The 27,560-nt window shown below is 38.1% G+C and overlaps 2 protein-coding genes across 4 annotated transcripts; one reads left to right on the top strand and one right to left on the bottom strand.

The window, feature by feature from the left end:
* Positions 1-902: 902 nt before the first annotated feature.
* On the top strand, positions 903-16,059 carry ipmkb (inositol polyphosphate multikinase b). Of its 3 annotated transcripts, none has more exons than XM_057033741.1 (7): positions 903-2,178; positions 5,561-5,646; positions 8,000-8,096; positions 8,201-8,373; positions 11,472-11,553; positions 11,715-12,221; positions 12,682-16,059. In XM_057033741.1, exons 1-7 carry the CDS (start codon positions 1,965-1,967, stop codon positions 12,798-12,800), a joined length of 1,278 nt encoding a protein of 425 aa, XP_056889721.1. In that variant the 5' UTR covers positions 903-1,964; the 3' UTR covers positions 12,801-16,059. The 3 variants fall into 3 exon arrangements, with proteins under 3 accessions (XP_056889721.1, XP_056889729.1, XP_056889712.1); XM_057033749.1 differs by having other exon boundaries at positions 903-1,489; positions 1,619-1,744; positions 11,715-16,059; XM_057033732.1 differs by having other exon boundaries at positions 905-2,178; positions 11,715-16,059.
* On the bottom strand, positions 15,386-26,293 carry naglu (N-acetylglucosaminidase, alpha). The gene is made up of 6 exons (XM_057033638.1): positions 25,781-26,293; positions 20,983-21,130; positions 20,653-20,799; positions 20,217-20,302; positions 19,322-19,578; positions 15,386-19,240 (listed from the first exon to the last, which is right to left on the bottom strand). The coding sequence occupies exons 1-6, from the start codon at positions 26,191-26,193 to the stop codon at positions 18,036-18,038; spliced, it is 2,256 nt and encodes a 751-aa protein (XP_056889618.1). The 5' UTR covers positions 26,194-26,293; the 3' UTR covers positions 15,386-18,035.
* Between the last annotated feature and the right edge of the window lie 1,267 nt (positions 26,294-27,560).

Genomic DNA, 27,560 nt, shown 5'->3' on the forward strand with positions numbered 1-27,560 from the left:
CAATGCGTTTTATAAATACGGCGAAGCCACTAATGTACAGATTAAATATATGTTCCAGCTGGATTTTGAAAGTGTTTATGTACTATATCAAGTAACTTTATAGCAACACTAAACATGCTAGACTGGCGTTGTAGTGTTGTCGCAAAGTTGGAAATTGGCGTCTTCTCTTTGCGACAGTTTTGACGAATGTCGGAAAGCGACTGGAGTATTCGGACAACGGCGTCATTTACGGCGCACGTAAAGTGACGTCATGGTGGCGCATAATAATTACGAACCGGTCGCCGGGAAAAGTGGCCAGGTCCATTTAATTATTTTAACCCATCAGAAATACATTCAGCAGTCATTTTATGAAAATTCAATATTTTACCCTATAGTTAACTTTATATAATAAAATGAAATATGAATGTCAATAATAATACAATAATAATTACTTATTACCTAAAATAATTAGTGTCCCTTGACATTTTTAAGCCAAGACGTGATGGCACATTCTCAAGTCATATTCCGCTGTAGTGAAAACATTTAATAAAGCAATTTTTCATCAAAAAATGAATCCAGAGCTACTTTTCATTTTTGTAAATATTCTTTTACTGAGATTCTGTCGCCTGGTGAGGAACAGACGATTCCGAAGCGGGGATCAGTGAAAATTGATTGATTTTTTTTTTTTTTACACAATTATGTTGTAATATTTTAAGATGATCATATTGGACCTCTACTGAAAAAAAAAATCTTATTTCCAAAAATGTCATATATCAAACCGCACAGTAGAAATTACATTAAAAAATGTAATTAAAAAATGTATCCCATCAGCCTATCACGGTATCACCGTAAAGGCTGATGGGATACATTTTCTGAGTTAGGGTGCTCGCTTGTACACTACTTTTCGCAGTGCATTGTGGGATACATTGAGTGCACTACATAGTGTACGGCGATGCTCACTAACAATTCGGACACTATTTCAAAATGGTGTCCACCCTATTGAGTGCACTATGTAGGGTATAGGGGGTGGTTTCGGAAACAGCCTAACTTTAAATTCAGTGCACTACGTAGTTCACTCAATCCATGTCCCCCGTGTCGTGAGTAGTGAATAGGGAACGAGTGTGTGGTTTCGGAAACTAAATTTTCTTCCTGCGATTTAGGCGTCTATGGATGAGGATCCAAGCGAACCTCTTCAATAGCATCGTTATTAATAATTTTAATTCGTTCAACCTACGGGACTTCATTTTGAAGGCAGTGTTTCGATGTCTGATATGTTGGAAAGGAAGGATAGTCGATAGTAATGGATCTCAGCCTACTTCGAAAGTTAGCATTGCGTATTGTTACGGCATTAGAACGAAGGTGGATTTCCTTTTTATTTAATGGCACTGCTGATTAAAAATAACAGAGGCAACCGTGTTTAGTTCTCTAAAGCGAGGAATTGTCACTCTGGAGTTCCAGCGGAAATATGTAAAGATCAGCCGTTACGCTTGGAACTGTTTTCACAATACAGGTGCTTCATACATTTTCACAGCAAAAATTGAAAGTTTGTAAAGTCACATTATTTCCCGGTGTGTCTTTAAAATCATCTGTACGTCAATGATTAGAAGAGGTTTTGTAAATCTTTACATGATCGTGGAAGCCGTGGCATGTTGAATTCGTTGCCTTTATTTTGGAACGTCGGAACGGAAGTCGTACCTGACTGTGCTGAGTGTGACGCTGTTGGGAAGAGGGATGCTGCCAGGGTGTATTTATGCCGCGGGTGAAGGTATGAAAATCAGCTACTTTGCGCTATTCCGGTATTCCTTCTTCACCGCTGACCGACGGGGGCTACGTCAAGTTTGCTGCCAAAACGGTGGTCAGCACCGTAACAATTGTGCATTTTTTTCTATGGACTACTGTATTTTTTATATAATAATGTCGTGTATATTTTTGAATTAAAAATTATTCCGATCAGAGACATTTAATTGTCGACACAGCGTCAAGTAATGATGGAATCCTCTCTGGCTCTCGGGAGACTAGAACTGAACCCGTGTTCTGCCGCTGTTAGTGTTAACCTGGCCCAACGACTCTCCGGTGGGCCTCCAGCACTTGAGAAGTGTGTTCAGAGAGCACAGGGGCCACAGGCTCCAACTCACCTCAATGGCTGTGTCCCACTGTCACATCAAGTTGCGGGGCATAAGTATGGAGTGGACAAAGTGGGTAAGTTAAGTGATCAACAGGCCTTATCATTTGAATTTAAATTGTTGTGACGTGTTAACAAACTAAGTTAGAATATAAAGGCTATTAAGTAATGAACTTGCTACCCATGGTTCATTCTTTAAATAGCTGAAAATCGAAACCCTGAGTGAATAACTGAAATAGCAGTTTTTATCATAGTTTATAACCCACTAAACTGTTGTTGAGCTTTATCCATTGCTTTAACCTTTACAAAGCAGTTTTGCAGCCACAGTTGTGTAAGAAAATGACCCTCCAATATAATGTAAAACAACTTCCATTGACTCAGCTTGTATGTTCTGAACTTGCATGAGAAGTAAGACTCAAATTTCAACTTAATAGAAGGGGAAACATAGTCACACAATGCCACAGTATTGATTGCCAAGCTGCCATCTCCATAGTAGTCGTAGAACAAGCTTTGGAATCCTGTTCAGCCCGTACCTGGACACACCCAATCCTTTGACTGACTCCTTATACTTCCATACCATGGCTTTGTGTTGAAATTATGTGGTCTTTCATTGGAAAGAATGATTAATATTAAAAGCATTATTTGAAGGATTACATAATTTTTGAACAAAGAGCTGTAAAGGTAGATTCTTAGAAATAATCCTTTTAAGACATGTGCAGATCTGCTTTTTGCAGTTCCCATACATATGGTGTTTTTCTTGTGTGAGCTTATACCCTATTATTATTATTATTATTATTATTAATATTATTATTATTATTTAGTAGTAATGGTCATATTAGTATTATACAATTATGATAGTATATGTCATAAGGTTAACAAAGTGAATATGTTCAATTTTCAGTATTATTGTTTAGCTTGCATACTGTACAATGAGAACTAAGTCGTTAGTGATCAGTTGCCTTTCTTTTTAAACAAAAGGAAAAGCAAAATAAAGTTTAAAAAATGCTTCAAGTGGTGGTTGTGCATATATTTACTGAGAATTATTTGCTCAGATTTGGGAACAGTTCAGGACACCTTTTGGCTTAATAAGGCTGTGCGGTAGGTGTGTGTGATAGAAGACGTAAAAGAATGGGGCAAAGTACAGAGTTGTTACACAGCACGCCGCCTTGACAAAGAAGGGAAATATTTACTCTTTTTTTTTCACTTTAGATTTGGCCTTTACTTTGCCTAGAGCACTGAATAAAATGGAATAGTTCAAATATAAAGAATTCATGAAGAAAAGATTCTGATAACATATTATGTAGCATAGAGCCTTTCCCAGCTGCCATTGCACCCTGTTTAAGTCCTGCTCAAGAATTTGTCTCAAAAGTGATTTTTACCTTTTTCACTTTGGCTTGGTTGGGGTGTGGCTCAGGTAGCACTTAGAGACAGTCTAGATTATAGCTCATGTCATATAAACAAAGTTGAATTGAACTGAATAAGAATCAATATAAAAAATGTGCCATTTTTTTGAGAATTTTCCCTTTATTTATTTATCTACAGTGCAACACAAATATAATTGAGTTGTGAATGCAACTGCTGCTTTTATAATTTAATAATAATATATATTATATAATATAATTTAATTTAAAAATAGTGGTTATTGTATAATATAAATCAGTGAAAAATATGTAATAGAGTTTATAAATTATAAATGCATGTTTTTACATTGCCTTTGAGTGGTTAAAGAAAATCATTTTTTAATATAACATCCATAAAAATCAAAAGGCCAGTCCGCTCATGTTTCTTCATTTAATGTCTATGGTACATCGAGAAATTTTACTGTTTGTAGCAATGTGCATTCTAAGTCATGGGGTGAGTAGTCAAAGCTCCATACAGGAAACCTGTTTGCACTGGGTGGTAAAGCTGGCCCACTTTGCCCTTTGCCCCTGAACACAACAGCTTCATGACGATGGGTAACATCCTTTGTTATGTGCCAGTTACTTTCTTAAACGGATTGTAGCTAAAAAGCAGTTGCAGAAAATGACACTGACTTAAACTTGCAAGAAGCCTTTTGATTACGTTTTTTCCCCCACAAACAACTCAGCTTAAGTGTCATGGTTTTATTATCAGTGTACAATTAGCATCCTATAGAAATTTAGATTTTTTTCCTATTTTTAAATTTAACTTGACCTCTTGGCAAATATTACACATATTTTAAGAATATACAGTCACTGACCACTTTATGAGGTACAACTGTTCGATTGCTTTTTAACACAAACAGCTAATCAGTCAATCAGCATCTGTAGATATGGGTCAGGACCACTTGCTGAAGTTCAAACAGAGCATCAGAACGGGGAAGAGGGGAAAGGGGGATTTAGTTGCCTTTGAACATGGCAGGGTTTTTTGTGTCAGACAAGTTGGTCTGAGTACTGGTAAGTCAAAAACTGCTGATACTGGAATGTTCACACACAACCATCTCTAGGGTTTACAGAGAATAGTCCAAAAAAAGAGAGAAACTAATCTAGTGAGCAACAGGTGTGTGGATGAAAATTCTGTGTTGTTGTGAGGTCAGAGGAGGCTGGGCAGACTGGTTGGAGGTGATGGAAAGACAAGAGTGACTTACTGTAAATCTTGATTTCAGTTGCTATACTTAGAGGATTGAGTGAGAATTTGTGAGAAATTGGTGTAGACATGAAAGCATCAATCCGGCCTGCCTTGTATCAACAGTTCACTGTCAACTACCCCAATGTCTTTCACAATCACCAGAACTCAATCCAATAGAGCAACATGGGATGTGGTGGAATGGCAGATAGATGTGTGGCCAACAAATTGGCAGCAACTACGGGTTGCTATCATGTCTATATGGACCAAAATCTTTAAGGACTGTTTCCAACATGTTGTTGAAATTATACCAGGGAGAATTAAGGCAGTTCTGAAGGCAAAAGGGGGTCCAATCTTTTATTAGAAAGGTGGACCTGAAACAAGTGGCTGGTGATATGCAGGATATCTGGGTGAGGAATATTAGAGAAGTAGAAAGTCTGCCATTACCAACTATTTGGTGACATTTTTAGTAACATTTCTAATGATAATGTAATGATAATAGCAATTTAGGTTTTTCTCTACTGCAGTAATAATAAGATTTTAAAAGCAAGCTGAAATAATTGCAGTTTTTATTTTGGATGACATTTTAGATGTTACCCCAGTGGGGTATGGTTCAGTAAAGATCCGAAAGCTGTTTCATGCTAATATTGACCCACAGTAATTTTATTTTGTGCAAACCAGACCTTTACGTTTACAGTAAATATTGAATATCTTTATTGAATATCAGTATGACTGATAACGTATTTTTTTTAAAAAAACTTCTACTTCAATTAAATACTAACAATGACCTTGCGTTTGAGTCCAGTATGGAGTCTTTTGATAGATGTTGCTTCGCTGCCTACCCTCATTTGAGTGCATTTATTTTTTTTCTTGCAGGTATTTTGCAACATCCAGATGGAACAGTCCTTAAGCAGCTTCAGCCACCACCCAGAGGTCCACGAGAACTGCAGTTTTACAACATGGTAACATCATTAGATTTTGTTTTTCATTACATTTTCTTTGGGGTTATGAGGAGGAGGATGGAGCTGGGTGAAGTCAGGGTAGTTGCAGCTCATTGTAAGGCCCTATGTGAGCCTTGGGGGTTTGGTACCTTGCTTACAGGCACCTCAGCAGTGCTCTAAAGGTGTTCTGGCATCTCCAACTTCTATCAGAACATCTTTTGTATTTTGTCTGCACCAGGGATTGAACCAAGAACCAGCTCAGCTCAGTCTCCTACAGACTGAGCTACCGCCACCATATTTTCGTTTTTATTTTCAAAATCAACAAATTCTGCCTTCGTCCTGAATGTATATTGTTTATTTGCAATTTACTCTCTGTTTACCCTGCTTTGACAGTGAATTTCCCCTTTCTGGGATAATAAAATCAATCTTATCCTAAATAACATTATGAGACATTCCCTAATAGTTAAAATTTTAGAGATATGGTTGAGTCCTAATCATTTTTCAAAATAAACAATGGAAACTGCCTGAAAACCCTTGCCTTCACCCTTTGTGTACCCTTCCCATGATCCCAAAAGTGATAAAGTGGTTAAGAAGCCAAAGAAGACGACGAACAAACAATGAAAACATCTTTGCACTAACTCCTACTTCAGATGAGTGGAGCTGTAAACATGCAATGCTGAATCAATGAGGTGGAACAGAAACTTCCATTTCTGTGATGGTGATAGCTACAGGCTTAGTCACTCATTGTACTTTTAAAATCTCTGGTAATGTATGGAGCTGCCACTATGAAGTATATTGGATGTTTGGAGCCATTATCCATGCATTTGTATTTTCGGAGGAATTTTTTCACATTTTTAGTATGTTCTTTGTTGTTTGCTTTTTTAGAGGTAGTTTGCAGATTTCTACTGTTCTCGTCTTGTTTTAACTTTACTTTCAGGTTAAACATTGGCCACATGTTGCCTTAGCAATATTTATGTGGTATATTAATATTGACTCATACTAGCAGCTTCCCCAGTGTGCTTTTTTTTAGCTATTGTTGGTCTAAAAAATAGTTTGGCAGCGGCTGGTTTGTCTGCTCTGTCATGGCAAAATGGCTGAAGTCAATTGAAATAACAATGTTGATGAGTAATTGTTATCTATTTCCCTAATTGTGATCTAATTCAAAAGCTATGAAAACTGTATCTGTTGTTATCAAAGAAATATTTAAAAGAAGATACTTTTCGTATACATTAGTTATTAGTCAATTGCTTCATTTAATTAAAAAACAGTTATAAATGGATGGGAATTCATAGTCCTATATAAAAAATAATTGAATCACAGATCGGAGTGAGGTTAGTCTACAATTACTCTGTCATAGTTGAAAGAGAATGATAATCTTTGTTTTTCAGCCCTTGAGATTTTTATTTTTTATTAAATCAAGCAAAGTGTCACATTTTAATTAAAAACATGTAGAATTTGTAATAGTATCACAATATTCAAAAAGCCCTGAAGTTACTGAAAGAAATGTCCAAAAGTCTTGTGTATAAGAGCAAGTCTAAAATATATGCCTATATTACAAAAACTGAAAAATCTGAAAAAACAGAAAAGCCGTCCATGACACAAAGAGCATCATGTGTTAGGCATGTTGATCACAATGTTATGAGGTCACCATGTGTGGAATGACAACTATGCACTGCTGCATGTGTTGTGCAATTTGGGCAAACTATTGTCACAATATCGCAGCATGAACATTGACCGTTTTGTCCTGCTTCTTTCACCACAATTAAGTATGACTTCAGAATACCAAAATATACTTTTTAAATATATTCAACACTTTATCCCTTTAATAAGAATAAATATTTATTCATTTAGTCTTTCTAATCCATAGAAGGGGACAGAAACTCATAACATATGTATTAAATACACTTGTTATTATCACAATCTGGAAATCACAGTTGAAATGTCAGTCAGGTTTCAAATTTTACAACTGTTCTGCTAAGACACTATATTTTAAGTAATTAGATTAAGCTTGTTGATTCTGGCACTGCAAAACTGTCATCCCCATCCTGATCATTAAACCCTGACTCAGGCCTATTTACCAGTTCAATGTCCTGTTTATCCAGCCGTGCTGATATCACAGCATACGCATTGTCTTGTGGGATTGACACAAGTGTCTGCTATTTCATACTGTCAGCATTTGTTTTAGAGTTTAGTGACACTGCCAGCCTCAGCAAGTTTCATATGTAAAGAAAGGAGTCATGGTACAATGTGATTCAGTAATCAAGATGGACTGTTAATTAAATTGAAAGATGAAATAAATGAAACATTGTCAAACTGTGTCAAACAATCTACATCTTTTTTGATTTGTTGCTGTGATTGTGGGTTTTTGTTCTAGGTTTATGCAGAGGACTGCTCTAATCCATGTCTATTGGACCTCCAGAACCATTTGCCCAAGTATTATGGCACATGGTCTTCTCCTGATATCCCTCAGAGTAAGAGACTGTACCCTGAAGCAAATTGATTAAGTTTCTCATATCAGAAACATTTACTCAGAAGCCTCGCTGGTAATAAGCTAATATTGTGACTACTGTGTTAGACTTGTACCTGAAGTTGGAGGATGTGACCCGACACTTTGTTAAACCATGCATCATGGACGTGAAGCTTGGCCAGCGGAGCTACGATCCATATGCCTCGCAGGAAAAACGGGAACAGCAGATAAGAAAGTACCCCCTGATGGAGGAGATTGGGTTTCTTGTACTCGGCATGAGGGTGAGTTTCGGGCCGTTGTGCCATTGGGAAGATGTGGTCAGAGCTTATCCTTCTTTGTGTGCTTTGCATCACGCTTATCACTGATCTTTGTGAAATTATAGCAATCCAAATATCTATCACTGACTTTGGTAGAAATTATAATTTTGCATGGCAAATAATTTACGACTAGAACTAGAGTCAGAGAACATAACTAGACCAGTCATGAACAAAATGGCATTATGTAGATCATTCAGGGGAATATAGAGGTGGCGCAAAGGTGGTGCTTATTTACGACAATGGCAGGAAATGTTGCACATGCTGCTTATAGTGCAGTTAGCTGGAAAAAGACAAAAACTACCGTTCGGTGAATTTCCAAATAGTCAAAGTGACAAAGACTTGGTTATTGGTTTCAGGTAAATCAAACAAGGGCTAAATTACACTGTGGCAACAGTAAGAATTAGACTATTCCTACGTAAAGTCATGTTATTTTGACTCCTCACACTATACCGGGAAACATATATCAGGCAACGTGGATGACTTTGAATACTTGAAGTGAGCATGTTGCCTTATGCATAGGAGGAAACACCAATCAACAGGATGATATCTTGGTTTCAGACCAACAAGATTAACATTGGGTGCTTGCCCAATTCTGAGAAATGAGTCCAATAGTAAACTCGTTAGATGACAAAAAATATTGCGTTTGAAGCGAACTCAAGAAATGCAGAGGAATTCTATAAACCTGGTTAGAATAACTGTTTGCATCAGATGGGGCCATCAGATGACTGACAGGTCTCAGAAACAATATATTTACAGCTATATATTTATGTAGGGATTCACAGGAAAACAAAATCTTCAAGCATGTCGAGTTTATACAGTAAATGAGCGGCAGTAGTATTAACAGGTGTTCTCAGTGCATTTGTTTGAAAACTATTACAAGGATTTCGAGCAGCAAGTATTTTGAATAGAACTGTATGTAGATTTATTTTACCTTTTAAATTTAGCTTGAGCTGAAAGAGTTGCGGTCTCAACTAGGTGTTTTTGTTAGTTACACTTTAAACCTGGTTTAATAAACAAACAGAAATTGTTCACTATTTAGCCTGTAAATATTAAAGGCATTAATTATGGTACAATAAGTGCGGATAACTTTTATCTGGGATTTTCTTAAAGCTCGGATTGTAGGTGGAAGTAGCAAATGATGGGAAAGAAATAGAACAAGTTATCTATAATTGTGACACCTTTATCGCTTTGATCAGTTTCCATTGCTTGGCTGTATCATCATCAGAATGTTTAAGGGTTTGGCCTTTCCTCTCTGATGCAAGAAGAAAGTAAACAGTGAGACAGATTCTGGTTTTGATAATATTTCAAAAGCTTGCAAAGGGGAATGGTATGCATAAAAAGCTTTAAACACATATATTAAAGTATAGGAGCAACGTTCAAGTCAAACCTTTCTAACATATGATTTATTATTTTCAGTACTTTGTTGTTTCTCATTCAATTAAAACCCTCATTCTGATTCGAATTTTTTTTTTATCCTTACCTATACTCTAATAATTGTAAGCTTTAAACATGTCAAAGGCCCCATTGTGTGTAAGTTATATATTTACCTGGAAGGCTTTGTGTACAGTAACAGCAGTGTCCTTGTTAGATCTGTTGAACTAAGCCAGAGGTCTGTGTAAAGTGACAGCATGTCTTCACCCATTGTAAACAGTCACAAATCAACTGTGTGATTGTTGGCTTGAGCTCCAAGAATCATGTGATTCTATGGGACAGGGTGTGGACAGCAGTAGCTTGTTATCTTTTCAGATGGGCTGACAGTTTGAGGATTGACGACAGTCAACAAAATAATTCCGTCAATTTTCTGATGTAATTATGTGAGTGAAATGTCGTTTTAGTGTGAAGTGTCCCTTTGAGTAGGAACATCATATCTAGCCTTATAAGACACCCTAGTGTTAACAGCAGGATGAATACAATCTCTAATGTAAGAGTAAATGGTTAAACACTCTGATAAAGGCAGACACAAAATCAAAAGTGCAAGATTTTTGGGAAATTGAATATTTCCAAGCCATTTGTCAAAAATAGAGCTCAATTCTGTTAGAATCTTTTCATCAGTTTAGTCTGTGATGTCCAGCTCTTTGGACATATACCGGTAGATAAAGTTGTTTGTATTACATGTCCAACTGTTAGACAAAGCCCACCATTTTTGTGTTGCAAAGGTGACAGTTTGCTGTTCACAAACAGATCTGAGCTCAGCCTGGCAGTAATGTCAATTTGTTTAGATAAGAAGGGGAAAAATTAGTACTAATCTTTTGCTATTTTCCCTGACTTCCTGTTTGCAGAAGGAGGGGATGTAGACAGATTGACAGGACAGATTACGAGATGATTAATTTTAGTTCTGTACAATTAATGTATTCTGGAGGGTTGCTCTGAGACCTAGTAGAGTTGTCCTCCTTTCATCATGAAAATAACTGTGACATTTATTTAATTAATCAATCTTGTCATCTAAAGCCACATTATTAGTTTGATTCTGCTCTACATCTGCCTGGCTGAGGTACTCGTGACATCACAATCTATCAAAATCCACCAAGACCTCAGATAAAAAAAACAAAATAAAACTGTGGAGCCTTGCAAGAAAATAATTTACAAATCCTGTTGTAAAATAATAATAATATGGGCTTAATGTGACAACACAGCAAGAAAAGTCTACAATGGCAGGCTCAGTCTTTTGCTTATTTGAACAATTCAAAATAAATCAAAGAAATAAAAATTATAATTTGCAATATAAATAAATATATAAATTCAAACATTTTCATTGTCAAATGCTGTTCCACAAATGAGAGAGGCTTTTATGGAAATGTAGAGTTTACATCCAGATGCTAATCATATTTCCACATCATTACTATAACTTATTTGGTGAGATGAAACAAAATATATAACAGAATGTTAGGGCATAAAAACCAATATAAAAATTTTGCTGCAGTGTTGCTGCCATAAAAGCGCAGAGGATATGATTGCCCACGGATCATTGCTCACATTTCACCTTCACTTAATGCGGTTCAGGAACAAGAACCAACCCAAACAGAGCAAATGTCCTTAAAATGACATGCTTTCTTGTATTTCAGGTATACAAGGTGTGTAGTGACACATTTGACATCTATGATCAGCACTATGGGAGAGGACTGGTTAAGGACACCATTAAAGATGGTACGTGCGACTGCTTGTGATGCAACTATTGTGGATTTAATCAGATAACATCTAATGCAGGTGAAATTGAGAACAGAACTGCATAAAAAAACCTTAGTAATTTTGGCATATGTCAAGTTTTATACGTGCCCTCTAAAAATGGATCCTTCTCTTCTCTCCAGGCCTGGCCAAATTCTTTTACAATGGTGTGACTCTAAGGAAGGATGCAGTGTCCGCCAGCATCAGCAGAGTGCAGCAAATCCTTCAGTGGTTTGAATCACAACAACAGCTGACCTTCTATGCTAGCTCCCTGCTCTTTGTCTATGAGGGCCTGCCATCTGTTTCTTCCTCATCCCCCTTTTTCACCCCAACTGAAGGGAAACTTGCAATGTTGTCAGTGGTCCAAGACGGCAGTAGAGATGGAGAGGGCATACTTACACAAGAGAGCGTGAGGCAGGAAGAGAATATGGAAGAGTGTAACAATAACAGCTGTGTTCAAATGTCCACACCCTGGGACTACAGCCAGGGCAGCATTTACAACCACCATTTAAAAGATGACCTCAACCACTGTCCTAAAGCTGATATCCACGGTACCAGAGGAGGCATTCACGGTGTTGAAGTAACAGTAAGCTCGGTTTCTGGAGACCACCACTCGGTGTCGTACGAGGGCAAAACCTGCACGAGGAAAGGTGAGTCACAACAACTTCCGAATGGAAATCGGAACATATCACAAGCAGAAAGAAATAACAAGGAGAGGGAGGAGGACAAGTTGAGATTAGTAGGTGACCCAATTGAAGGACAGAGTGCAGAACCTGGGGTCGATGTCAGGATGATTGACTTTGCCCATGTGTTCCCAAGTGACAGTCATGATCACGGCTACATCTACGGCCTTAAACACCTGCTGTCAGTGTTGGAGCAGATCTTGTGCAACACTTCCTAGACCTCCAGCTCCACCCTGTATTAGTAGTCCTCGTCATATTCCCCTTAGCAGTCCATCTTTTCCTCAATAAAAGGAAACTATCAGAGGGTTAAGAAGAATCAAAGGTGTGAATATTAAGTTGTCATCTCACATCATCGTGATGATCTATCAGGTGTGCGTGTGTGGTGAGGGAGCTGAGGCTAACCCATTTTTTTTTTGTCTGTGAAAAGCAGCACAAGATGCTCTAATCAACCCAAGAAGGCATTCTGACACTACTCATGTGACCCCCCCTGAAGTTACTTTGAATTGCAATCAATCACTTTGTTATTCTTGCTTTTTTTTATCATAATAGCCACTGAAAATACTGGTAGTTTTTTGTTTGTTAATTAGTAGTCAGTTTTTTTTTATTTTGTGAAAGAAAAAAAAAAAAGTAAAATGTTGAATTTAGAGATTCTTTAACAAAAAATATTGAAAAACTGCCACAAAATGCAAACTTATTTTTTTAAATGTGACTTTTAAAGAAAAAAAACAAACAACTTCTACATTTTAATATGTGACTGTGGTTAAAGCTGGTCCAGCGTGGTGAACTGGCCAAAGCAGTGCTGAGAAATAAGCCATTTTTGTTGGCAGCCACATAAATAAACGACACCAATTGAATGAAAGGCAGCTTTTGGATTTAACAGAATAAAATTTGTTAAGTGTCCAATTGATCATAAAGTGTATGGGTACAGGAATGCAACTCAGGTAATGTATTTTAATTTTGGAAAGGTATTTGAGGGCTAATGCATTTAGCATAACAGAATAAGAGAGGCCGAATGAAAAAGGTTCTGTGTTTGTTTTTGGCGGCATATATTTTAATAACTCATTTGTTTTGAGCAATGTGTTTTCGCATAGGTACATGTAATGCTCAAAGGAAATGTGGGAATTGTTTCCAGCATGTATACTACTGTGGATTTTCTGTATGCACTAGATGAATAGTTTCAATGCAAGATTTGTTAAATTTTAAAGTTTAAATGTTTTCTATTGAAACCAGTGATTTCCAGCAGGCATTTAAGCATATGGAAGGCTAAAGAATCCTCTGTTGCTACCACAAAAAGAGCATTCCTGTTTGAATATATTAAGAAGTCTTTTCATCTCCAATGATTTTTTTTTATTTTCCGCATTAATATGATAGTTTGATTTGGTAGTCAGTAATGGTGTTGTGTTGCCATTATTTCTTTAGAGCTTCAGTTTTATCAAGTGGTCTTACCTTTATCTCTAATTGTAACTTTTATTTTAAAATGGTTCTGACCTTTATTTTTTATCAAATTTTCAAATATAGTACCAGAATTCTGACTTTTTGCCCCTGACATCAGACTGATTCTTCAGTCCCTTCAAAGAAATAGTCTTGGGGGAACCAAATGTTTTGTTTCAGTCATCACATTTTACTCTTCTCAAAATTCAGTCAGTGTTTTAAAATCCTGAATGGTTTTGTCACGTAAAAAGAATCTCCTGGAATTCTGAAATGAATCAATATATTATTCTGCATACAGTAATTAAAACGTTTTTATGTCAGGCACCTTATTTAAAAATTAAAGACATGTTTGGTAACTGGTGCAGTGAAGCAGCTGGTTTCTATCCAGCACTCCATAAACCCTCTTTGGGTTGATTTATACATTCATAAATATATGCATAGGCCTCTCTACATATACTCAGTCATGTTAAACAATGTGAGTTTTTTCTTCTCACTGGTAAATACTTTAAATTTGAGCCATACAAGAAACATGGATTTACTCACTTTATTGAGGCTTTTTAATTAATTTTATTATTAGTTCGACATGGTAGACATGATTGTTTAGTTATTCAAATGTTTACAGTAAAAAAGAGGACTTCTTTGGCAATTTTTCAATGTTGATTACTGATCATTTTGGCAGCTTTGGGCATTTCTGAATTATTGTATCATATCATGCATTTCTACACAGGGCCTTGTTAATACAATGTGATTCTAACAGTATGGAAAATAATGATGCAACATTTAATTTACCTTAGTTTTTTTTATTTGTGCACTAATTGGACTACAGTAAGAAAGTATGTATAAATATGACATACATCCTGGACTGTCAGATTTATCACTTTTACAGGATTGTATGATGAGTTATCAGGTATAAAATGTAACGCGTTCTCTATTCGCTTTTCTTATTTGCACATTATTTCAAAATTTGAATTGAGCTTAAAGTAGGTCAGCTGGATCATATGCAGCCATGAAATAAATATTAAAGTCCAAATACTGGAAGTGACGCGCTTCTCCGCCTCCTTTGACTGGTTGTCTCAGTGGTCCACGGTCAATGTCCTGGACTTGACCCTAAAGCTCTGGTAAAATATTTGCTGCATCATAGATGTAGTGTCTTTATCGACCCATCATCATTCATTAACACACTGAACACTCCCCCCCCCCACTACCATTATTTTGCAAATCTTACTGGCAGTCATGTTCAAAGCATGTACACTTAAAATTAAAAGATCTTACTGGAAAGGCTCAGTTACATTTTTACAACTGGAATTTAAGTTTCTTAATCATCTCAGTCAACAAACGACTGCAAAGGTACACTGTAAAAAGCAGTAAAATGGGGCAATGGGAAGAATACTTTAAGTACTAAACACTGTATCCACATTGTTCTTTATTGTTGGAATATATATGCTAATTTCCCTAATGGACACCCCCTAAAGGGATCAATAAAGTACTCTGATTCTGATTATAGTGTTGGAAAATGCTTAATTAAAAAAATAATAAGGCCATTAAGAAACCTAGATCCTGCCATCATGTGACAGTTATGTCATTTGTAGCCTATCAAATCTATGCAGTAATAAATGGGAGGAGGAGATGTGGTGCTCTGTGCTCTTTTGACATGTCCACAATGGCTTGTGTGCAAGTAACACATTTCAGGGCATTTGCAGTTGTTTTAAATACAGATATTTATTTTACCATGAATGCAGTTTCAAATGTGAACTTTGGGATGCTTTGAATATGGACTGCAGTAAAATGACTAAAATGTGCCGAAACTAGCTTTCATCTTTAAGAAGACACCCGATCATCAGCACGTTTCAGTTAGAGCCCATGCTGCATGTTCAGAATATCACAAGGGAAACATCTCATTTCATCAGTTGTCACATCCATAATGTGAAGGAAAGAAAAAGCCACACACTATTACAAGAAATGTTCCTTAAGCTGTATATTTGCATTTGTACCCAATTACTCTTCAAGATTTCCCTCAACTGATTAATTGGCTGAGAGATATGGTTTTTTTTTTTCATCTATTCTCTCTAGCTGCTAAAGTGTGTTCATGATTCAATCCATGATTTAATGTTGACTCTGAGCTGGATCAAATAGTCATAGCTGAAACGATGAACTAAGCTCTGTTCAGCGGCTCCACCTGGTGAATTTATATGTATCACGTAGAGTTAAATCTGCAACTGACTGATCTTTTTGTAAAGTGTGACACTTTGAAGTTTGATATCCTAGATTTGATTTGTAAATAAAGCAGAATTGATTAAATATGTGTAGATAAGTAAAGTGACACCCAGACCTGATTATACCTGCTATTTTTTTCAGCAATAAATATTTTAATCAATCTGTCTGTTGGAATTGTTGCTTTTTCTTAATACTTTAACTCCAGGTCCCAGCCTTAGGACAAATGTAATCACTTTTATAATTATACAACAATCTTAACTGAAAGTTGACTCAAGCGCTTGTTCTTTAAGTGATGATAACATTATTGAGTTGTTCCTTAAATTCAGATTGTAATGACTTACTATGGAAATTACTGCTCATAAGCATTATGAAATGAGAATATCTTAAGCATGGTACCCCAGCAGGAGTGTTTGATGGGTAAACACTTAAACGCCCAATCGACATCTGGAGATTTTGGGAACTGCAATTAAACAGTATTGTAAAAGAAGACCAGTCTGTCATGAAGGGCCATGTAGGTGGATGGAATTTTTTTTCTTATTTGGTATTTAATTTATAGGGTGCAGGGAGGGTGCTGGAGCCTATCCCAGCTGCATAAGGGCGAAGGCAGGGTCCACTCCTGGATGAGTCACCAGCTCAGGGCCCAGTCAGCATTTGGGGGTTTGATACCTTTCTCAAGGGTACGGTACCTCGGTACTCTGAAGGTGTCCTGGTACCTTTCCTGCTACCAGGACACCTCTCAACAACGCATCCAGGACTTGGACAGAGAACCCACAGCCCAGCTCGCTACAGACTGAGCCCGACAAGTAATTTATTCCTATTGATCTTTTCTCAAGTTTATGAGCAGCCAGTTAAGAGTAGTCGATGTGAGGAATACATAGTGTCTTGCTAATTCCTGTCTAGATGCTGCTATTGGAAATACAGCTGTCCCACCTCAAATAACAAATGCACTGCCATTCATTCTAAATAATATGTACCGGTACTCTTATTTTGGCACTGCATATGAAAATGAAGCATTCCCAGAGATGTGCAAGTTGAAGGACAAATCCTCAACAATTTACTGCATGGTTCCTTACAGCCGACCTACAGACCAAATAAATAATATCCAGAGTAATTATGTGGACAGCTAATCTATTTACAAGGTATTTTGGACCACAAAACCAATTCTTGATTGAGTTTAGAGGGAAATTACAGGCAATTAGGCCTGTCTCTAAGAGGAGGCTGAAGTTTGACTAACTGGTTTTTATCCTCTGGTTTTACAGATACAGAAGGAAAAAAAAGTACAAAAAAAGTGAAGCACAAAGTACAAACAATATGATATACATCATACAAGTAATTCCAAACCATGACTGTTACAGCTAAACAGTAGTTAGGCCTTTATATGAAACTATTTTGATAAAATTTGATTGTATTCATACAGCATCATTTAAAAACATCAAAAATGGAACAAAAAACTTAAAAAAAAGACAGAGGAACCTTTAGCAGGAGAGGACACAACAGTAAGGTATAGAAAGATGAAAGGATAGGGTAGCTGGACTGTTCACCAAAACTGTTTTGGTCCATGATCATTGGGGGCCTGTAAGAGTGTTTACAGAACTTGTGTTTAATATGATGCTCCGTGTTCTTTGTAGATTGAGGGCCCAGCTGACTGCTGGAGTGGAATGGCTATGTACAATGGCACTGGCGGTAGAAATGTATTATTCATTATCAGCTCCCCACAAGGTGCTATTATGTGCTGTGGAAATCTCAGGTTTAGATTATGTTATTAATTATTTCCCCACCATTGACCACTTAAAATTAATTAGTTGTTTCATAGTGAATTCATCTGGTCTGAAATGTTTGGAATGGCTACTATTTGAAATGTAAAATTCTGGAAGAAATGAGTCAATGAGGGGAGGAGAGGGTAACATTTATTACCTTTTCTAGAAATTAATCATTATCTTGTAAAACCTGAAACAATGAACGCTACGCATGACTAATTTGTACATGTTGAAAAGAGTTCCTGGATGTTTATGACACACTTTCTAGAGGAAAATGTTTTTGGATGGACAGAAAAAGGGAAGTGACGAATGACATTCTTCTTGCTGTGACTGGACAGATTGTTCTTTTATATTATTTTCTAAATGTAGTCTCTGCTTTTTAGACTCTTTTCAAAGTCTCTGGGTAATATTTGAGGAAGATCCTGTGTGCAATTTCAAAAGTGTCTCCTTGAGGCTTTGTTGGGTATTGTCGTCTATTATAAATAAATCCCTTTTCTACCTGGAAAACCACCTTATTGAAGTTGTCCTGCTTGAATGGCTGTCCACTGTCCAGACACTCTACCAGGGTGTGAATGAAAAGACCCCAACGCTGGGCATAGTAGTCCTGCATAAGGCCTCCCCACTGTTTGTTGGCATAATCCAGTATCTCACCTGAAGGACCCCATAGAGTCAGTTGATTTCTGGCATTTATGTCATAGAGTTTTGCCTCTCTCTCGTCAAGCGCTAAGGATCGAGCTTGCCCTAACCAGGTTCCCAACAGGAAATTGTGATTGCTACTCAGCAACCGATTGAGTTCGGGCAAAAGGTCATAGAGGAGAACCCCACCTGCTGTTAGCAACTCTTGCATTTTGTGTTTTTGGAATGCATCAACAATATCCTGGTAGTACGATGTCGTCAGGACTTGCATCACCTGCCGAGTTACATCCACAAGGTCGTATTGGAATGTCTCCTTTGACATAAAAGACGGGGCTGCTTCGATAATCAGTTTCCAGGCTCGGTACAAGTCAGCTGGGTCATACCAAAGCTCAGAATTCATGTGAAAAGAGGGCCGACGCACCAGTGGACTGTGGTTATGATTTCGGTAATGTGGCAGTGTGCAGTTGTACACGCTAGCAAACAAGATCTTCCAGGCAGCAGACACACTTTCATGCATGCTGCCATATCTTCGGGTTACATACAGAGACACCCACTTGAGCAGGTTGACTGGCTCCTTGCGCCAAGCTAGTTCACTCATGAGCTCGTACACCACAGGATTCTGCTCAATGCCTTCAGGAGTCATGCCTATACCTACCAGACTGGAGTTTGGGAAGTGTAAGGCTTTGAAGGGCCCTGTATTGATGCTTTCCACGGTGCCAAAGAATCCACCATTGCCCCCAAAGTTATGTAGCATGCACCAGATGAAGGGCTGCCCGTAGAAAGACTCAGTGTAGGAGAATACTGGCTCTGTCTCTGCAAACAGATCCAGCACAATCATTCTTCCAACAGGCACTCCGTTCAGTAGTGCCTGAATCTGAGCTGGTTTCCAGAATAATGCATCGCTCAAGAAGAGCCATCCTTGCATCAGCCAAACTGCCTGAGGATCAACTGGGGAGAAAAGGCACTTGAATTAGTATTCAAAAGTTGACATTTCCTAGAAATAAAATAAAAAAGTTAGTTCTCACTCACCAGCAGTCATTGAGGCAAAGACAGCGCGACTGACTGCTGACAGGTAGGTGGGCTCAGAGGATGGGGGAGTCATCTCATTGAAAGTGTCTGTGTTGTAAATGTGGTTGGTACCAAACTGCTTCACTACCTGACTCAAATACAGTGATCCAATCCTAGAGAAAAGTGGGTCACGGGGGTCCAAGATGTACGAGCATGAGAAGCTGCAGTTAAACTTAGACCAAGGCTCAAGTCTGGTCACTCTGGCTTCTGGAAATAACCTGAAATAAAGAAATCCAACAAATTCTGGATACGAAGTAAGTAGAGAATCTATTCGAAGGAGACTGCAGCACTATCATCACTAGATCCATCATTTTGAAACTGTATCAATTGTGCATCAGTGCATTAGCATCATGGTACCACATGAACTTGTTATTTTGGTTGTTTGGCATTATTTGGCTCTATAAAATGGTTTGGTACATTTTTGTCATGGAGAGGGTGCACCCCTGGATGTGAGGCTTTATGGGTTTGGTGCCTTGCTCAAGGGTACCTCGGTAGTGCTCTGAAGGTGTTCTGACACCTTCCCCTATTAGAAAACCCTCCATGTTTTGTCTGCTCTGGGACTTCAACCGAGAACCCTCCACTTCTCAGCAAAGTTCCCAACAGCAGTTAAGAAGATGCAAGACATTTTTATTGTCTTTTGTACTTTTCTGTGAAACAGATTATAAACATTGTTTTAGAAAAGTCCTACACCAATAAATATATTTATTTTTAACAATTATAAGAAGGATGCTGAATTGCGCAATAACGTTCCAGGGAGTCTGTCGCAACAAATAGAGCTAAACATCGGCAAAAGAGATCGACTTTTAACTGCAAACATTAGCTTTAAAAACCCACTGGGTTATGTCCAATGTGTTACCTCAGGATTCCTTTGGGGATGTTCCCAGAGAAGGCTGGCAGCACAGGAATCATGCCAAAGGACCTCATTTGCGCTAAGATTTTAAACTGAAAAAGAGGAAAGTGTAAGGTTACACAATTAATAAATAGTCATCATAGTTAAATAATTACATAATTTACAAAACCCAACTTCAGTGCAGCATTTATAGTTAAACATTGCTTTTATGCAATAGTCGAATTATTTGCATTTAAAAAAAAATTGCTATTGCAATAGTCAATATTGTTTTGATTAACAATTTTAAAAAAAAGTTTCTAACTGTTAGCTTCTAAATGTTAGCGTTAAAGAAGGGGTTCAGTCATCTTCGCGCAACATGACCACTGGGGGGCGCCAAAGTCAGACATGTTCTGATTTTACGAGCAGTTGTTTTAATGTGCTGACAAGCTTGAGATTTCAGTACTTGGAGGTATAGTTGATTCACATGCCAGGACTGAGGCAAAGGTCCCCCAAACTTGAACATGTTCCCCATACGATTCCAGGCAAGGAATGCCGGGCCAGAAAAGAACTCCTCAATCTCCGATTGGTTCAGTCCCATAGCTCGGTATACCTACAAGGGCACAGCAAAATGATAAATCATTTTTCCAAATCAAGATATGAGACATGTTTGAAAAGCCATTCAGATATATTTGAGAAGAATCAGGGGCTTAACATCTTCCCATCCCTTCAAATCTACCAACACATTTAATATATCATAAATCTTTAGGACACCTTTTACATGTTTCCAGTGTACCTCTTGCCACAGGGCTTCTTGGCCAGTAAAAGCCAGAGGTAGATTTATTCCATTGAGCGCCATCCAGTCAATCTCCCTCTCCCATCTGGGCCAGTTCCACCACACAGATGAATAGCTAAAAGTGCAGACGTTCTGGTAATAGCGGAATCTGAACACAGACACATCAACAAACCATTGAGAAAAATGACAATTTAATATTCAACTCTTTTGTCTGTAACCTTTTCCAGTTTAGCTATTTTGTGGTTCAGTGACTTAAAAAGTACTAAGATGTGGTAAAAGTAATCTATATATTTTTCTTTTAAAAAGTTAACTATGATGTGAATCCATCTTTTGATCTCACTGTTATTGTGAAGGTTATTATATTACATCTATTAAAAAATATACATTCCTTTTTTCTAAAATGTGGTAAAGTTAATGTCTAGAAATAATCTCTATACACCAAAGTTAATATTTTTGTAATTTTTTTGAGAAATTTGTTTTGTTAAAAATTGAATTTAAAAAATAAATTGCTTATTTTTCAGGACAGTCACAGGAACAGTGAGAAACATATTTAAGGGGGTTCAGATTCCACATCTGTACATCATTTAATAATTATTTTTTTAAGGTGAAAAAACATCAACTCATGCAACATCAAATGCAAGTCATTCTCATGACAAAATAACAAGAATTCTTTGAAAGATTCCTTTTTATTCTCAGGCAAAGACGACTCCAAAGTTTGTAACACATGTTCACGACTACTTAAGAAGCTCGGACTTAATCAAACATTCAATCAGCTAAAACTTTACACATATAATTGCTCACTTCCTTAAAGAGGTTCTTCTTCTTGTGGATGTGTGAGAAGCCATCTCTCTTACACAAAAACATTGCATCTTACTATCACTTACATTTATCACATTAAGGAGGCATTTTTTTTGTGATGGGACAGATGCCAAACATCTGCTGTACATTGTCCTAAAAGATTCTGCAAATAATCACTAGATGCTCCAGTGACTTATGCAGAATGTTAAAGTAGATCATGCTTGGGGAAACACCACTCCACTGAAGATCCAATTCAAAACCTTTACCTAATAGGAGCAAAAACTATTCAAATGCTGTTCTAAAACACAAGTGGAAACAAGCAAACAGGCATATGCACCTTCCTATGGCATGCTATTATGTTTCACCACTTGATAGTTATGGGAAAACTAAAGTGTGCCAATCTTGCTATGTCTTTTTTCCCTACTGGGTACATGACATAACTAGAGTGAACTGATGCAAGTCTAATGCATAACAAATAGTTGAAAAGAAGTGCCCAGTCATGGTACAAGTGTCTATAGTGCCCACAGGAAACAATGAAAAATAATGTGTGACAACCCTCCATTTTTCATGCACCCGTGCATTTTGCTGTGGTGTGCAGAGTTGAGTGGAGTCTTTCATGCTTTAGGATTCAATCATGCACCAATAGTAACTTGTCATTTATACTGAAGATAATCCTTCCCTGGTCAAATGTGAAAGCAGCAGATGCCTCATTGTAAAATGACATTGACGCCTGTGTCTTTATAAAGCACTAAATAAGAATGCAATAAGACGTTGCATTTTGGTCATGATGCAGCTGTGCGCATCCCACTGCTTCATAAAGAAATTGATTCCATTACAGTATTGCCAGCGCACGACATGATGTTCGCTTCGGTTCAGTTCAAGTCTAATACAATCAAGATTGTCCTTTGTGCTTTACAGAAACAAGGAGCCTGAGATGCCTACAACATTGACACAGAACACGAAAAAATCTAGAGCAGGACTAGGATCGTGTTGCAATGTTATTTTTTAAATCAATCAATCAACCAATCAACCAATCAACCAATCTTTATTTATATAGCGTCTTATGCAATCAATTTTCCTGAGTCAGGGAGGTAAATTTTGGCCTTTACAAAACGATACAGCCAAGTCCACCCAGGACTGGCTTAGGGACAACTCTGAATGTCCTAAAATGGTCCTGGCTAGAACCCAGTTGAACATCTCTGAACCTAAAAAACAGTCCCTATCCAACCTGTTAGAGCTTGATGGGCAAAATATACCCAAATGGAATGAGCACAATGCTGTTAAATCAGCTATGTGCCAATTAAAGGGTGTGAAGACTGTATTTGTCAATGCAGTCAAAGCTGCAACATAAAATGTGAGGATCTGAAAACATTCAATTATTTAGGAAAGCAAATAATGAAAGCTGATTTGTCAGGCTTTCATCAGGTATTTGCACGCCCCCGGTCTTCACTGCTTACACTACACATCTTTGGAAGACAGGGTAAAATCTCTAAACATACTGAGACAAGCAAATTTTCCACAAGTCAAAATCAGAATCAGACTCATGCTTCATTTGTCCTTTTGTTTAAATGTATCTACAAAGATCTGACATGTCTACTAACCAGTTTCTTTTACCACATCAATCACAGACTCCAGTTTGCAGACTGTCACCTCATGATGTTTTTTTCCTTCCCATTGCCACCCTTCTCTGTACCACACGGAATACTAATGAGGTCTTTTGGTATAAGCATTCTAATTAATGTAGCTGCACATATGAAACAGTAAGGCACGTGTCACATTGGAATCAAGAATCCAGACAATATTTACATATTTTGCTTCTTGAAAGTCACTTTTGAACTCAAAAACTTGCATTTTGCTTTCTTTGCTTCTTCCCTCTGCACATATCTGCACTGGTTAATGCTCCGCACTTAATAATCCGGCTCGAAAGACTGTTAAGTGCACATCACTTTCCCCTTTTTTTCTCTAGCCTGGATCATGAATAAAGCCATCTATACGTTATGATTATACATTTGTTTCTTCAAGTACCTTCATGTGGACAATACAGTTAATACAGTAATGGACACAATTGCAACATTGTTTTTTTAATGTGACCTCTGTATGTGGAGGAGGATGCAAAATAACTAATGGAACAAGGAAAAAAAGCATTCGGAGAGCGCAAACCTCCACCCAACAGGTAATTTCCCCACGTATAGTGACTTAGACCTGTAGTACAGTATATACTGGTAGTAAGACAAGGTTACATAATGTAGTCCAAGTCACGGTCAAAGTGAACTTTATTGTCAATCATACCATGTACTTAGTGCAGTAATTACACAGAGGATGGACATTTCATTTCACCATACTCAGATGTGCAGAAAAGAAATAAATAACACGCAGCAAAAACAAATAAATCCAACATAGACTAACAGGACAGTGGACATATGCACCATGCTATTTCTGCTAAGTGCAGAAATAGCACCATGAACATAAAAACCGATGTAAAAAATGTGCACATAAAGGCCATAGTGGTTTAAATAATTTAAAAAAGGATTTTTCCAAATTCTGGAACTCATGCTGTGGTAACACTTGGGAGGAGGGTGACTAGTCCTTGTGCTGGCTGAGTGGGGGTCATTGATGATATTGGTGTCTCTCTGGAGGTAGCGAGACAGACACTGGTTGGATGGATGACTGGACTGATCTGGTGATGCTCTCTGCTGTCCTCGCTACTGTTTCTAGGACCTTCTGATCAGCAAAAGAGCAGAGGTCATGGAGCAGACTGAGGGGCTGCTGGCAGGGATGCTCTGCTCACCATCTCTGTAAAAGGTGGTTAGGCAGAAGGGGGCGGTCAGCTCTCATCACCCACCAATGGAAGTGGAGGAGTCACTGTGCCTTCTTGATTATGGAGGTGGTGTTGGTGGACCACGTCAGGTCATCTGTAATATTCACACTTAAGAACTTTGTGGTTTTCACAAACTCCACAGCAATGCCCTTAATGGCTGATGGGGTGTGTTTCTTCCCGAAGTCCACAGTTACTTCTTTGGTTATGTGGACCTTATGTTGTAGATTATTGATGTCACACCAGTTGATGAGTAGATGTACCTCCTCTCTGTCCATCACTGTTGTGTCATCTGTGAACATGATGATGTGCTTCGAGTTGTGGCTGACACAAGTCATGGGTAATCAGTATGAACAGCAGAGGTCTTAGCACACATGTGTGGGGGACCCTGGTGTTCATCATGGTGGTCTCTGAGGAGTTTTTGCAAACTTACTATCTGTGGTCTGTAAGGAACTCCAATAAGTAGGTAGTAGGTTACTTTATGATCAAAGTTGCTCAGGAATTCAGAACATCAACAAAATTTTATGAGATCCTCCTTGTCTCATTATCAACTTTTCCTGATCAAAGTTTCATTAAAATCTGTTATTTTGCTAACAGTAAGGCAATGGGTGTCACATATAAACCTTGAGTATTACACTGTGACACCATGGCAAGTAACTAAATGTTAGTAGCCCACTGTGTGTAAAGGGACACAGAAACTCTCATGTTGACATAGAGCAGAGAGCACCTCACAGTACACCATTTGATAGGTGTGAGAAATGATCACACACATTTAAAGATAAAAGTGGTCAGGTTTCAGTATGTAGCTCACAGACACTTAAACATGTGGACCATATTAGAGTCTAATATCTTGAGAGCTCAATATCCTGATATCTGGGGAAAACAGATAACCCAGATAATTATCATAGCTGATCAGAGGTATTTATAAGGGATGGATACACAGTATATATTCACGCATCCCTTCATCTCAGTCATCTTATATTACATAATAATAACGTTTATTTATATAGCACTTTGCATAAATACAGGTTTTCTTAAAACCCATCCCTAACTAAATGCCTGTTTAAACAACTGGGTCGATCCATTTGAAACGATCTTATGACCTCCGTAGGTGGAAGTCTCACAATTACCAGTCTAAATCACAACCCATCACTCCCTTTTACATTTCAAGTTAGAAAGACGAACCTGTGCGGAGTATTGATTCGCAGGACGCCGGTGAGCTTTGGTAGAGGTCGGGGTAGATCCAATTGGTCACCAGACCAGGAAACATGGCAGTTGCAGAAATATTTCATGTAGTTGTAAATACCAGAAGCCACAGCCACTCCACTGCTGCCAGAGGCTACGATCTTGTTGTTTTTAGTGGACCTGAGCTCACATACATCTAAGCTGTCGTTGGAAAGGCTCCTGTTGACCGTTACGATGAACTCCTCTGATCTGTCCCCGAGCAGCCGCGTCAGAAGCCCCGACACGGCTCTTCCCTGCGCCTTATCGCTGACTGACGGCTTGATGTGGTCCAGAGTAGGAAACTTAATGTAGGCGGTCGTACAGAGGCAATAGATAAAGACCAGAAGTAGGATTGCACCGTCCCTGGCTGACATTTCGACGCTTGGTGCGCTAAACTCAAACTTTGGAGCCTCGCCTCACTTTTCAAAACAACTTTTTTGGAGCATTTGCACAAAATAAGGAAGCGTTTCGTCACTGAGCGGCGTCTGACCAATCAGAGAGGCAGAACTGCTGCCACCGTTCGAGAAACCAGCCAATTACAGCACGGGGTTTCTGAGAGGCATGGTTTGCGTGTGATTAGCTGTGCCACCCATGATATTACAGAAGTGGCCTGATTTTTGAATCAAACAAGAATACGCGAACAGGGCTCTCACTTTCCTCCTGAACATATGCATATTGTGCATCACACACAGTCAAAGTAAAATTATCTGTAAAATACACCACAGTCTTAGGGTAACTGTTCATTCAGAAACAAAAATCTTCCACTTCAAAACCCTGGGAATCAAGCATTATATTGTTTGTTTCTGGAGACACCATGAGTTCAGTATATCCCATGTTATTAGTCACATGAGGATAATTCACTGCTTTGGGGATAGGACAGCTAATCCACAAGGACAGCATGCTGAGTGGAAATAGAGAAGTGAGATGCTTTTAGAGAATCACAGCAGAATGTGTGAGTGCACATGTGTGAGTGCAGAGAGTTGAGGGGATTTTTAGGTCTGACCTGGCTCAGGCTGGTCTTACTTAACCTCCTATGGGGAGGCTCTGCTCTGCTTCTCTTTCTGGTCAGCCTCATGTTCTATCTTAACAGGTTATCATGCATCAGGCTGACATCAGTCATTTATAAAGACTATACAGTAGCAAGTTTTCCTCTATTGGTCCACCTGAGGTCATGCTTGCTGGTTATTCTGACAGCTTTTTTATGGTTAAGTGAAAGAGGACATTGTTCGGATGTAACGAGTGTTTGAATTCTGAGGTACATTTATGCGACATTTACCAAACCTTTTAAATCTGAGTGTGTTAAGGCCAGGGAAAGCAGCGAGTTGGGGGTTGAGCCAGCAACAATCCTGGGGACCTTTATTCAGCATGGAGGGGCAGCACTATTGGCCAGGTTAGATTATTTGCGTGTAATTATCGGTGTTACAAAATGACAGTACCGTAATCTGTTTGCCATTTATGATGTTGCACTACACCTAGTTCTTCTAAATGCTGCTCTAACTATTTCTTTATTACTCTCATCTCTGTTATTTAATATGGTGAGTTTCTTGTCTCTCCACAAACTGTTTTTACAAAGCAGTTTTAATGGATCCAAGAGAAACTAAAACAACGAAGATATAAATTGCACTTTTATTTGAGGATAAGGGTAATTGGACAGAATGGTAGTTTATGGTAGTTCATTTATGGTAGTGACAACATTAAGGCCACTAGGGGTCAGAATCGCACCACCCAACTTAGTATATTC

The sequence above is a fragment of the Takifugu flavidus genome, chromosome 1 (assembly GCF_003711565.1).
Source record: "Takifugu flavidus isolate HTHZ2018 chromosome 1, ASM371156v2, whole genome shotgun sequence".
Lineage (NCBI taxonomy): Eukaryota > Metazoa > Chordata > Actinopteri > Tetraodontiformes > Tetraodontidae > Takifugu > Takifugu flavidus.